The 13,138-nt window shown below is 56.7% G+C and overlaps 1 protein-coding gene across 1 annotated transcript; it reads right to left on the bottom strand.

Moving 5' to 3' along the window:
* Positions 1 to 7,033: 7,033 nt before the first annotated feature.
* Positions 7,034 to 10,953, bottom strand: NKX2-3 (NK2 homeobox 3). The gene is made up of 2 exons (XM_025466859.3): positions 10,164 to 10,953; positions 7,034 to 8,608 (listed from the first exon to the last, which is right to left on the bottom strand). Exons 1-2 carry the CDS (start codon positions 10,519 to 10,521, stop codon positions 7,869 to 7,871), a joined length of 1,098 nt encoding a protein of 365 aa, XP_025322644.1. The 5' UTR covers positions 10,522 to 10,953; the 3' UTR covers positions 7,034 to 7,868.
* Between the last annotated feature and the right edge of the window lie 2,185 nt (positions 10,954 to 13,138).

Raw genomic sequence — 13,138 nt, 5'->3', positions numbered from 1 at the left:
CCCAAGCTAAGCCTGAATCCACCAGTAGCCACTGGGGGGGGGGGGGGGGGACTGGGTTTCTACTTACTTCTCATCTGGATAGAGAACTTATCTGCGGTCCTCCCAGAGAACTTGAGATGTCAAGATGCTCCAGGTGAAACTTTCCCCATGAGCCCCCTTCTCAATAAATGAGGAAATATGTGCAAAATGTCGATGAATCTTAAATATGATTTTGAGTTGCTCTTTTTTATTACTTGAGAACCCAAGCTTACAAAGCAAATGCTGTGCTATTACTCATATTTCAAAAGGATCCTTCATACAAAATAATTCATATTGTGATACTTTTAGGCAACAAATTCTAAGGATGAACTTAAAATGTACTCAATCTTTCTCTCTTCCCTCAAGCAAAAGGCTCTTTGCACACAGCTTTTCAAGAACTTGTGTGTCACACAGAGTGAATTTCGCTGTTGTTACAACATAACAAACCATTCCTCTGCTTATCTAGCCACACACAAGTGGTTAATGATCAGTTTGATTCTGTCTAAGAGGAGTCTTCACAGAGGACATCTAATTTGATCCAGAATTTCAAGATCTGCTCCAGCCAGGGCTCTGTTTACCCAGGGAAGGGAGATTTTTTAAAGTCAGAACTGTTCTCAGGGCCACAGGTGTTAAGTCCTATAAGGGTTACTACTATTTACTAGCTGTGTGCCCAAGAAGAGAGTGGTTCAGTGTCTCAAAGCCTCAGTATCTGCATGTGTAAACAAGGAATACATAACTCACATGACTATTCTGAGGATTAGAAAGAATTTCTACAAAGTCTCACCCACCCACACCCACACACACATCCTGACACATAGTAAATTGTCCTCTGCTACTAGGGCTTACTTTGCTTCTCAGCAAACCAGAGAGGTAGCACACCCAGAGATTGTTATTGCCATTTTGTAGAAGGCAGAGCCAGGTTGCAAACTAAAACTGAGTCAGCACAAAATCTGGCTTCTCTCCCATGGCTATAGCCTGCCAGGCAATCTCATCATCTCCTCTAGTGGGACAGTCCAATATATAACATTAAAGGAAGAGGGGCACTGATTTTAAGAAGGCATAATGTAACAAGAGATATGAGAAACATATCACCTCCAAACATATGGCCCCTTCATAATGCCCTGTTAACCCAGGTCCAATTTCTAGGGGAGAAGGCCAATTGGGTGGAAGGCCTGACGCGGGGGTGGAGTGGTATAAAGGATAAAATTAAGACCCTATAACCCCCCAAGAACCCCTCCAACCATCGTCATCACTTTTACTATGGTTAAGTGACAATTTTCACAATTGTACTTAAAAGTGAACAGAAGCCTCTTTTTAAGAACACATTCAGTAGAATGGCTAAAATGTAAAAAATGAAATGAAAATATTAAGAGTTGAGAGCATGTGGTGTTACTGCTGGTGGGAGTGAAAATAGATGTGCCGACTTGAGACAATTGCTCAGTACAATCTGGAAGCTGGTGTTCATTCCCTCTAAGTGATTGCACTCCTAGGTGTATACTGAATGGAAACATTTACTACAGTCCTCAAAAGACATATTAGAACTGTGCTGCCCAGCACACGTGGCTCTTTATATGCAAATTAATTCCAATTTAGGAAAATTAAAAATCCAATTCCTCAGCCAACCACATTTCAAGTGCTCAAGAGCCAAATGTGACCAGTAGCTACCTCACTGGCCAGCACAGATTGAGACCATTTCCATCACTGCAGAAAGTTCTGCGGGATGCTGTTCGAGAATGTCTGTGGCAGCACTGTTCACAGCAGTCAAACACTAGAAACCCCCCAAACGCCCATCAGCAGCAGAACGATAAATTATATGTGGCAGATTCGTACCATGTAATACTCTAAAGTAATGAGAGTGAACTTCCTACACGTGCTCTCTGCAAGATCCATAAATCTCACAAACGAAAGACGCCAGGCACGTACGGGTACCTGCTACGGGATTCTGTGTATATAACGTTCCAAAGCAGGCAAAACTAATTTATGTGGCTCGAAGCCACGATTGTGGTTATCCTCGGCGGCAGGACGGTGACGACACGGGACCCTGTGGGGACTTGGGGGCGGCTGCTGGTAATGTTCTGTGTCTTCACCTGGGAGGGGGTTGGCCTCACAGCAGTGCGGGCCTTCCGAGGATTCAGACAGGGGTACCCCGACGTCTTTTCTGCATGCCTTTCACATTTCCACACATTCCCTAAACGCCCCGCCAGGAAACCTTGCTGCTCCTCATGCTCCCTACAGTCTAGGCTGAGAAAACGCGCGACCTTTCAGAAAAGCAACTGCGGCTCCGGGATCAGCGCCCCGGCCCGCAGAGGCGTCCCCGCCCCGCTCCCCCAGGCCCGCTGCGCCCGCCCCGCGCTCCGCGCCCGTCCTACCTGGGCGCCCAGGCTGCGTCGGCGGGGCGGCGGGCTCCGCAGGACCGGGGGCCGCGGCGGCGGGCGGCCAGGCTCTCCCGGGGCTCGCGGGTGCGCTCCCGCGCCGGGCCGGTCGGGAGGCCCGCGCTGCCCCCCGCGGCCCCGGACCCTCGCCCGCCGCGCCGCGCGCTCCCTCCGCCGGCCTCCCAGGGCTCCGGCCCCTGGTCCGGGAGGAGGCGCCCGGGCAGTCGGCTCCGGGCCCAGGAGCGCGAAGGCCGGAGGACGAGGCTGCGAGGGCGGCGCGGAGCCGACCGGCCCCGGCACGCGCCCTCCTCCCGGGGAGCGGCCCGCCCACCCGGCCCCACCCCGCGGGGGCGCGCGGCGTCCGGGGGCAGCGGGGCGTGGGGCCCCGGGGAGCCCCGGCGGGAGCCGCTGGCTTTCCCCTCCCGACCCTTCTCTTCCGCGCGGTGGCAAGCTCCGGGGGCCGCCGCTCCGCCCGCAACCTCCCTTCACCTTCCCCCTCGTTGAATTCCCCAGGCCCAGCCCAGGGCCCGGACTCCGCGAAGCTCTCCGAGCCCCGTCGGCCCCGCCGGCTCCGCCTGCCCGTGGGGACGCGCGCCCGCGGCGGTGGGGTGGCGGGTCCTCCGGTCCTCCTGCCGCGCTCCGCCTGCGGACCTGGGAGTGCCGCGAAGACCGGACGGTCCTGGGCTTCTCCGCAGACGCCGCAGCTGGCGCCGGCCTGGCCTACACCGGTGGTGCAATGCCGAGCGCATACCAGACACCGCGCTAAGCCGCTTTTACAAGGATCACCTCATTTAATTTTCAAAACCAAGGTGCTTGGTACATAAGAACTTACATATATAAACGCTCATTTAATTGCACACTTCTTATTTGTGCATTTTGCTTAGGTAAAAGAAAAAAAACCTATGAGAGAAGTGGTATACCCATTTTATAGAGGAGGAAACTGAGGTTCCAGGAGCTTCCAACTTAAAGTCTCTACCACTGGTTGTGGTGGTACTGAGATTAGAATGAAGGAAGCCTGAACGCCAGAACCTAGCCTCTTAACCCTCCTCAAGATTAGGCTCCTGCAGGAAAAAACTGCTGGCCTTAATCTATTCCACCTCTCTCACCAGTAGTGTCTACCCACTTCAATGAGCCCCGCATGGTACCAGTCACTGGGTAGGGAGGGATTATCATGCATTCAGAGAAGTAAGGAGAATTTGAGCTAAAGTGACTTCTGAAATCATAGGGTCTATCCTCTGCTTTAGAGCTCAGAAACCAGAACACACAAGAATGACTTACTTCACCTACTCAGAGTCTCATGGATCATTAGGAGGCATTTGACTCTTCCTCATGGCTTACAAAACTATTCAGTGAAGCAGCAGTTTGGGCCTGGGGGGGGGGGGGGGGTGTGTCTTTTCCCCTGCAGAGGGAGCTCAAAGAGAGGTAACTGTGCTGGTTAAGAGTTTTCACCCTTGATGGCCAGCAACTAGCAGTAAGGAAATCCTTTAGCCCTGAGATGGGAGCTATTTATACCCAGAGACTGCAGGCTCTGGGGAAGAGTAGTGAGCCAGGAGGGAGCTGGTTCAGTCTGGCTTTAAGTATCTCAAGACACGCAAACTGTGTGGAAGCCAATCCCTAGAACCAGCTCTGTTTCCTCTACCATGGTCACACGCCTGTTTGAAATAGAAGAGGATGCAGAGTGGAGGAAGATTAATGTGGGCTAGGAGGAAACCTGGCCAAGGAAGGTGGGGATCTGGTCTTGGGAGCATCAGGAGGCCATGGCCCACAGGACACAGACTAGGAGTTGCTTGCTTGGGAAAACCCCCAAGCAGAGCAAGGGTTTCTGGTCGCAGAGTCTTGGGTTCCTAGAGCACTGTGATGAAATCCAGCATTGGAAGTGAGCACTCCTGGAGTGCAGGGCAGCCTCCAGATCACCTACCATATCCCTCAGCTACAGAATGTGGGAAAGGTGGAAGTGAGTCCCGGTTCCAGGTCCTCAATTTATCATACATACACCTCAGCTCTTCACCCCCTCCCAGCCTGAGTCCTCACTCTCAGTCCCTATCTCTGTGTCCCTCCCATCCCCTAATCTTTGTGTCTTGGTATCAGGTCATTGCCAAATTCTCAACCTCCTTTCCTATGTTTTGAGCTGTAGGGTGAGGGGTAATAATCTCTTGCCAGAAGCTGTGTCCCCAGGCAACATCGCAGGGTACCAAAGACAGGACTTTTCTCTGTGATCTGCTTGGGTTGTACATCTTCTGCAGGCCATTTCAGACGCCTTGGCTCTACCCAGGTGGGCTAAGAGTCTAGTTTAGCATATCCCTTGAAGCCAGCACCCAATGTCACAGCTCATCACTGGGGCCACTGCATGTGCTGAGGAGGGCAGCACTTATGGACTCTGGCCCCATGATCTCCTACTTACTGTGCTAATTGCCCCCAGAGGAAAAAGATGTCAACCTGGTCCCCCATGACCTCACTAGGACCTCATGAGGAGGGAGAGAAACAAATAAATCTTTGCATGACACTATGTTGTGATATTGGAAAGTACCTAAGACTCTGGTGGCATATATGAGGGAGTGATTACCTCCACTTGGGTGGTTCAGGAAAGAAGCCTGGCTTTGAAGGGGGAGTAAGAGTTCACCAGAAAAATGGGGGTGGATGGGCATTCCATATCATGGGGAAGGCAAGTGAAGAGGCATGGGGTTGCAACAGCAAAGCCCTGTTTGGACTGGCTTCCCTTTTGTCATTCTGGTATCAACTTAAATGTAATCTCCTCAACGTGGCTTTCTCTGACTACCTACTCCAAAAGAACCCTCCATTCAGCATTTGGTTCTATTTCCTTTTTAGAATTTACCTATAGTTTTTACATTTTCTTGATTGTTGTCTAACTCCCTCCCCCCATGTACATTCCTTAAAACAAACTCCAGAAGCCTGTAGACAATTTTTTTTAAAAACCATTCCCAGCATCCAGAACAGTGCAAGTGAACATATATTAGCAGGTGCTCCGTAAAGGATGGATGGATGGATGGATGGATGGATGGATGGGATGAATGGTTCAATCAGTGGTTCAAGGCTGCAGGTGGTGAGAAACGTGTTAGGAAGCAAGCACTACCTCCCCAGCCCTTAGCCTAAGTAACTCTTGGGAATATAATAGCTTCAGAAGATGGCTCGCTGGGAAAGGGACTTGGGGCGTCAGGGCGGTGTTAGGGGTGGTAGGAGGAGTTGTTCCAGCTCCCGGGAGGCTCAGGAGAGGAAGGAACGGGCGGCAAGGAGCTGAGGGACCGTCAATCTGGTGCACTGTAACTCTTCGCTGGACTCTGGGTTTTTCTGCCTCGGAAGAGGCGAGGGGAGGCAGGGTCTTCGTCCCTAGGCGCCGCCTCTCCAGCCTCCCGCTAGGCCCTTTAGGACCCGTCCAAGGCTCATCCTGGGCGGTCAGCGGGTTTTGGAGGATTCCCTCGCCTGCCTCCCTCCTTTCCTCTCCTTTTTCCCTCCTCCTCCTCCTCCTCCTCCTCCTCCTCCTCCTCCTCCTCCTCCTCCTCCTCCTCCTCCTCCTCCTCCTCCTCCTCAGGGTCTCTGCAGATCCCAGCCCGGCGGCCCCGCAGCAGCCTAGCAGCCCCCGCCCCCTCCTGTAAGGGCGAAATTGCTAAACTTGTAGCAATAATGACCCTGCATTCAGGCCGCCGACTCCCGCTGAACGTCTCCGCGCCGCGGCTGGCCGGCCTAATCAGCGCGCCCCTCCCTGCTGCCCGCCCAGCCCCCGTCTCCCCTGGCCGCTCCCTCCCCCAGCGCACAAAAAGTGGGGAACAAAACCCCCGCGCATTTCTCCGTCCCTCTGTCGAGCAGACTGCTACACAAAGCCCCCGCTCTGAGAAGCAATGGGGAGCTCGGGGGGGACGTCAATCCCGACGCGCTGGGGTTTTTGTTCGCGCAGGGGACTTCGCCTTCCTACCACACCTTTTGTTCGGGACTCCAATAAAAAGCCATTCTTTCCGCACCTTCCCGGCCCGGAGCCGTCTTTCAGCGAGGCCCGGCCCCACAATGGCGCGGCGCTCTGAGGCCTCCCCATTCACCCGCCTTGGCACGCTCACAATCGGCCGTGTGGCAGCACAGGCCTCGCACAGGCATTCTCCGCAAGTGACAAGGAGCCGCATAAAGCCGCGGCCGCCGGGGGAGAAGGGAGGGCGGCCGAGGGGGAGAATTCGGCCGCGGCGGGGCGCAGCGCCCCTGGGCGCGCTGGAGAGGCCCCGGCGGCCGCCGCTCAAGGAGCCTCCTTCGCGCCGCCCGTGGCCGTGCCAGGGGGCGAGGTTTCCTTTTCCCGGGCGGCCTTCGAGGTGGGGCAGGGTCCAAGCCTTGGTCTAACGCAGGCACAAACACTCGCCCAGGCATCTGCGTAAAACCTGTGGGGATTACGAAGCCGGGGACCTCAAAAGGCCCACAGTCTCCGACCTGTTCTCCCACAAGAGTAAAGAGAAATTAATGAACAAAACCCAAGAGGACGCCAGACTTTGCAGCCCCGGGGCCAGCTCAGGAGAGGCCCGGCCTGCGAACAAGCAGGGAACACTGCTTTCCCTTTTATACACCTTTTCCTCCCCTACAGGCCCTGTTTAAAGGATCCTGCTCCATTTGGGGGTGCGGGGGGGCGAAACAAAGTCTGTAGCCAACGGTTGGGAAATATTGCACCTTGTTTATTGACTCCTGTAGTGTATGGCAGCGGGTGTGTACACGGCGTGTGGATACAGTTATAGATATATTATATGTGCTGAATACAGAATATGAAACAGAAAGGAAACCTGGTTAACACCTCCAGTGGGCCACCAGCTCCCAGATTCGTTCCGCTCCCCCCAGCCCCGTGTTTGGTCGCTGGGGTGTCCCCCCCCCCCCCCCCCCGCAGAGTTCTACTCCCTGACAATCCGGAGACCCAGGCCGAGGTATCTGCTGCGGAGGGCAGGCGGTAGGGAGAAAGGAAAACCGACTGTGGCGTGGCGCTCTGGGCCGCCAAAGGGGCAGAGGGGTCGGCAGGGCTTGGGGGTTTCTCCAGCCACGACACCCAGTTTTCTCTCCTTCATGCTTTTCTTTCTTTTTTCTTTTGTCCTTGGATCTTCTGTCGACATTTCGAGGAGGCCACGGGAAGGCCGAGGGGAAAGCTGGCCTTCTTGCTCTGGGAGAGCCAAGCGGCAGCCAGAGTCCCAGCCTCTCGCACTGTCTTCGGGGCCAGAGTACTCCCCGGCACTCGGCCCGAGTTTCTGCCTCAGAGGCAGTCCCCGCGACCGACCCCGGGCTACCTCCTCGCCCCTCAGCCCCCTCCCCCAGGCTCCGCGTGAGCTGCGCTCCGGGGCCCCCGGGGAGAGAGACCTGTGGTTTTTTTGTCTGTTTTTGTGTGTTTGTTTCTGCTTGTTTTTAACGAGAGGGCCTGGCCCTGGGACCCAGCCTTTCTCGCGCTTCAGTCCCGCGGTGCCAGGTTGCAGTGGGGCGCCCGCCGCGTGGGGATCCGCCGCGTCCCTACCAGGCCCGGATGCCCTGCAAGGTGCCCTGCGCGCACGCAGCCCCGGCCGCGGGACCCTGGTGCAACGGCTGTGCGCCGCCGCCGCCGCCGAAGCCGCCCAGGTTGCTCACGTTCACAAAGGGGCCGCCTCCGGCCGCGCTGCAGGCGGGCTGCATGGCCGCGGCCGCCGCAGAGGCCCCGCCGCCCCCGCCGCCGCCGCCGCCCGCCGGGTACGCACAGCCGTAGCTGCCGCTGTAGGCCGCGGCGGCGGCGGCGGCGGCAGCGGCGGCGGCGGCGGCGGCGGCCGAGTTCCCGTAGCCGTAGGCGGGGAAGCCGTTGTAGGAGTAGGCGCCCGCACCCACGCTGTAGGGCGCGCCGTAGGCTTGCGCGCCCGGCGTGACGCACGGCTTGCCGTCCCGCACCAGCACCGGCACCGCCACGCGGCGCGGCGGCGGCGGGGGCGCGTGTGCGCCCAGCTCCAGGGACTTGTCCTGCCGCTGCCTCTTGCACTTGTACCTGCGGTTCTGGAACCAGATCTTGACCTGCGTTGACGTGAGCTTCAGGCTGCTGGCGAGGTGCTCGCGCTCGGGCGCCGACAGGTACCGCTGCTGCTTGAATCTGCGTTCCAGCTCGAAGACTTGCGCTTGCGAGAAGAGGACCCGGGGCTTCCGGCGGCTCCGTGGCTTAGGCCTCTCACTCTCCTCCGCCGCCTTGCAGTCTCCGGCCGCCTCCAGGGGCTTCTTCAGCTGGCAGCTTTCTGCGGAAGAAGCACAACAGCGTCCCTTAGCAATTGCCGCCGAACCGCGGTTCCTACCCCCAGAGCACCGTGGCCCTTTTGGTGGCAGCGCGGAGCATGCGGTAGCGAATGCCTAGACTTTCTGGAAAGTTGGTGGGTCCTGGCGCCATGAGACCCTGCGACAGCCCGAGCACCCTCAGAACGCCCTTAGCGGGCAGAAGCACGGTCGGTGGGGAGGGGTAGTTAGTGCGGGTTTATTTAGAATGCGAACATCTGTGACAGATTTCTCTATAAACGTGCGGCTCAGCGTGCTAATGAGTTTTCAGGATGAAAGTTTGCAACTACATAATAACTAGAGTATTTGCAAACTCATTTGCCTACCACTCTGTTACGGATAGCTGAAGGTGTGAAGCGTATTGCTGTCTGGGGGCCGTGCGTAAGTTGCGTGGGAAAAAAAATCCTTCTGTTGGAGATGCTTGAGTGTAACCCACACACCACCACCCCCACCCCACCCCCGCATTGCCTAGGAACTTTTTTTTTCTTTTAAAAGACAACATGTCTCCAGCTAAATGTCTGCGTGACGATGTCTGTATTACCTTAAAGCGAAAAAGAAACTTGATTGACTGATTTAGACCGTTTCATGACGATTTTAGGCCCGGGGAAATGTCAGGAGTATAGGCCTTAGCTGCTGCCACATCAAACCTCCTCTTGGGAGAGAGATTCTTTGGCTCTTCTCTCAGAAACAAACACTTCCTTGGGGGCTTTATTCAGTTATCCGATTTCCCTACCCAATTCACCTCCCATCCGATGTGAGCCGCTGGGATCTAGGACTAGGTTCGTCGCGTTTTTCAATCGGCCTGCAGTCCCACAGCCTGGGACACAAAGCATAACATTATGAATTTTCAAAAAAAAAAAAAAAAAAAAAGAACAGCGCCTCAGGGGTGTTGATGCTTTGCAGGCCCGTAATGGACTGTGTTCCCAAGCACTCTCCGGCCATCCCCTCCCTCTGCCGGGTGCTGAGGGTGCCAGGACACTGAACTTGAAGCAGAGAAGTGTGGAAACCACCCAGCAGGTCTCTACCCAGCAGGTCTCTACCAATGCGCCCCGCCAACTCAACCTGCTTGGATCATCTTTTTGGAGAAGAGGGGACGGCTGTCCCAGCCTCAAAGGACCTCATCTCACGCTAGGGGGGAACAGGAAGAGATTTGAGCTCTTGTCTCTCTAGCTCTTGGGAAGAACAAAACTGCTGTGAGTTGTCAGGATCCAGCCCCTGAACCCGTGTTGCTTATCAGCGTCAGGGCAGCAATGACTACTTTCCCTTCTTCCCTTGGGGGCTTGCATTGACTCTCCCCTCCTGGGAGGAGTAGCTGTCCTCCTCCCTCCGCCCCGGCTCCCGGCTCCCAGCTCCCTCGCAGGCACCTGTGCTTTGCGGAGCTGTCATTGACCAGGGTGAGGCATGACCCCAGCCAAAGGTTAAAGGGGCGGGAAGCAGTGTTGGCCGGGGTTGTGGGCTGTTTGCGGGCGCTCCGCCATTGCTCCAGATGTGCGGGTGCGTTTTCTTTCCCCCTCTACTCACTTTGGCTCCGGTCCCTCACGACCTCGGGCTCCTCTTCATGTTCCTTAGGCCCGCTACACGAGTCTCGCAGGACCGTGTGGACATAGCTCTGGGGACAGAGCCCCGAACCCCCGTGGCCGTCGGCTGTGGCTAGTGAGTTCAAATAGGACAGTTTCTCTCCCTCTTCCTCCTCGTCCTCCTCTCCTCCGTCAGAAAATTGCGTCCCCTCGGCGGCGGCCAGCATGCACGGCGCCGAGTGGAAGTGGTGCTCCAAGTCCGCCTGTAAGTGCGCGCCGTGGAAGTGCTGCTGCTGCTGCTCCAGATTCAAAATGTCTTTGACTGAGAAAGGGGTGGAGGTGACCGGGCTTGGTAACATCATCAGGGCCACTTAATTGTCCAGTCCAAATACTCAATAAATCCCGGCGGGGGCGGGGAAGCAGCGCTGCGGCTCCAGCTCTCCTGGACTCTGCCGCTGCTGCCGAGTCGGGCTTTTGACAGACGCGGTCCGGCTCCAGTCTAAATCGCCTCCATTGGCCCGGACCTGGGGGTCTGGGTTTTGTTACAGCCACTGCAGGGACTGGGGCCGGGGCTGCGAAGCCTGTGTCCGGGGGTCGTGCGTCACGTCGGGGGCGGGGCTCTCGCCTCGGCCTCCCTCCCCATTGGTTCTGGCTCATGCGGACCACGCCCCCCCGCATCCGCGGAGTTGGGGTGCTGTGGCGCTACCAGAAATAAAGGACTAGTATAGAGTCGCGAAGTCCAAGTCGTTGTGGGTGAGGCCGCACTGCCCTGGGTGCCCGAACTACCGATTCCCGTCCCGCCTGGCCCTACCTTTCCGGCCAGGGCCAGTTCTGGGAGGCCTCTTGTCCGCGAGCCAGCTGCCAGGAGCGTGGTTTTTCCAGCTGCTGCAGGGCAAGAAAACTTCCTGGCCTGTAAATACCGGCCTCTGGATTCCCAAGAAGATGGAATGTTTTGTGTACCTATGGATGCGCAACGTGTCTGTTCCCGACTTGTTGACTTTGCTCAAGCTGTGCCTTCCACTTGGAACGTCTTTCCTGCCCTTGTCTCCATGAGTGGAGAGCTCTTCTCCAAGGCTCTGCTCAAATACTACCTCCTCCAAGGAAGCGCTCCCTGATTATCTAGCCGGAAGTCATCTCTCCTGCATCTAAACTTGCAGCGCTTGTTAGTAAAGGACATTCGTGTCACTCAGCACTTCCCACCTAGCACTAGATATTGCTGGCCTGGTCGCCTGGGGGTAAACTGTGAGCCCCCCCCCCGGGGGGGGGCAGGGTCCCGGTTGCATTTGTCCTTGTAGTTCTTGCAGCTGATGCACTAAGCAGGTAGGTGAGAGGCAGGAGGATAGAGTTGTTACTGAACTTGGTGACAGTTCTTGGTTTGAATCCTGACCTAGTCGGTGTGTGAGCATTTCTAAGCCTCAGTTTCTTTGTCTACAAAAAGAATACTTCCTCAGGGGTTATTGCCAGGGATAAATGACAACATATGCCAGGAGCTTAGTGCAGGGTCCCACACATCTTAAAATGCTCAGGACACCTCAACTACCATTATTCTGCACCAGAGATCAAGCAGCGCTTGTTGACTGCATTGATGATGGCGTGGCCCGAGCGCTGCACACATTGGGTGGCCTCGTAGGGTCTTGAGAGCAGTATCTGTCAGGAGGGAGGTGACCCAGCCAGAGAGGTCTTTTTCTCTGCATATTGAAACCGGGGGCTAGGTCTCTACCCTCGGAGGTGTCTTTCTAATTTCTCCAACCTATACGCCTTCTGGCGCCCTCGTGCGGCCCCGGGTGTTTTCTGGACGAATCTGAGGGGTTCCCTGAGGTCCTGGAAATTCCACGCTGGTGGGGATCACCTTCCGCACAATAGGCATTCGCCAGCCGCCACGCCTCACCCAGTAAGGAGCAGGGAGCAGCGGTGGCTACTGTGAGGCCCACAGAAAGACCCAGGCGCAGCACTGGCCCTGAAAAATACAGAGACCGGGTCCAGCCTAACCTGGGCGCCAAACATCCGCCCCTGGCCGCCCCAAGCAATTTTTGGCGGCCAAGATGGTGGAGCAGGGAGAGACCGGCCTCAGCTGGAAGGGGCGGGTGGGAGGTGCAGGGACTGTGGACGACGCCCCCGGGCGGGCGAGGCACACCGGGGATGGACTGTGGGGCAACGGCGGAGAGCAGCCCTTCGGCCCCGCGGCTTTAGGAGTTGTGGGTACCCAAAGCCAAGGAAAGAAGGGCGGGAGGGGAGAGAGGCGGGGCTGTGCAGGAGGGAGCGGAAATGGTGCGGGGAGTCAGCCCCTGAGGCCGCCCGGGGAGCTGGGATGCGGCGCGGGCCACGTGCACCCGGGAGTACTTAGGGTGGCGGCGACTGGCGGGTGGTGGGGGAGACCCTCTGTGGGCAGGGCCCTGCGCTGGTGCACCCATTCTTCAGCCGCAGGGGCGCCCGGTGCCTGTCTTCTCGGAATTGAGACTATTGACGTCCCAGGCGGGGCCGACGTCTCCCAAACCAGGCCAGGGGCTGCAGAGAGAAGAATGCGCCGGGTGTTGCTGCGGATCGCGACCCCTCGGGCGCAAAAGATCCAGAGAGAGGTGGGGGTGAGTGCGCGGCACTGTGGGGTGGGGGTCCTAGTGGATGTGCGTCGCGTTGGCAAGCGAGCCTAAAAGAAGGAAGCTGAGCTCCAGCCCCACTCCACCCCATCCCCCCTGAGCTAACCATCTCGGGCGAAAGTTTCTGGTTCCATTTTCCCCCACCTCTTTGGGTGGTGGTTTTTGTCTGTTGTTGTTTTGAGTGATTTTAAGAGGGGGGAAAAAAGGAAAAAGAAGCAAAAGCTACCAAATATCTTTCTTTCCCCAGTTTCCAACCCAAGTTTGCATTTCTCTTTGCTACATTCTCTTGCTTCTCCGCAGCACGTCGTTCTTAGGCCTTCCCTAAGTTGGTCTCTAAGGAAGCCCATCTTAGACCCGTGGCCAGGGGCCCTGGGAACATGCCCAC

The sequence above is a fragment of the Canis lupus genome, chromosome 28, assembly GCF_003254725.2.
Source record: "Canis lupus dingo isolate Sandy chromosome 28, ASM325472v2, whole genome shotgun sequence".
NCBI lineage: Eukaryota > Metazoa > Chordata > Mammalia > Carnivora > Canidae > Canis > Canis lupus.
The sequence above is the reverse complement of the archived record's forward strand: the minus strand, read 5'-3'. Positions and strand labels throughout refer to the sequence as shown.

Coding starts and splice junctions, on each gene's coding strand:
- NKX2-3 (XM_025466859.3), bottom strand. CDS start 10,521: ATGATGTTACCAAGCCCGGTCACCTCCACCCCTTTCTCAGTCAAAGAC. Junction 8,609..10,163: donor CGTGAGGGACCGGAGCCAAA/GTGAGTAGAGGG, acceptor CTTCTTCCGCAG/AAAGCTGCCAGCTGAAGAAG.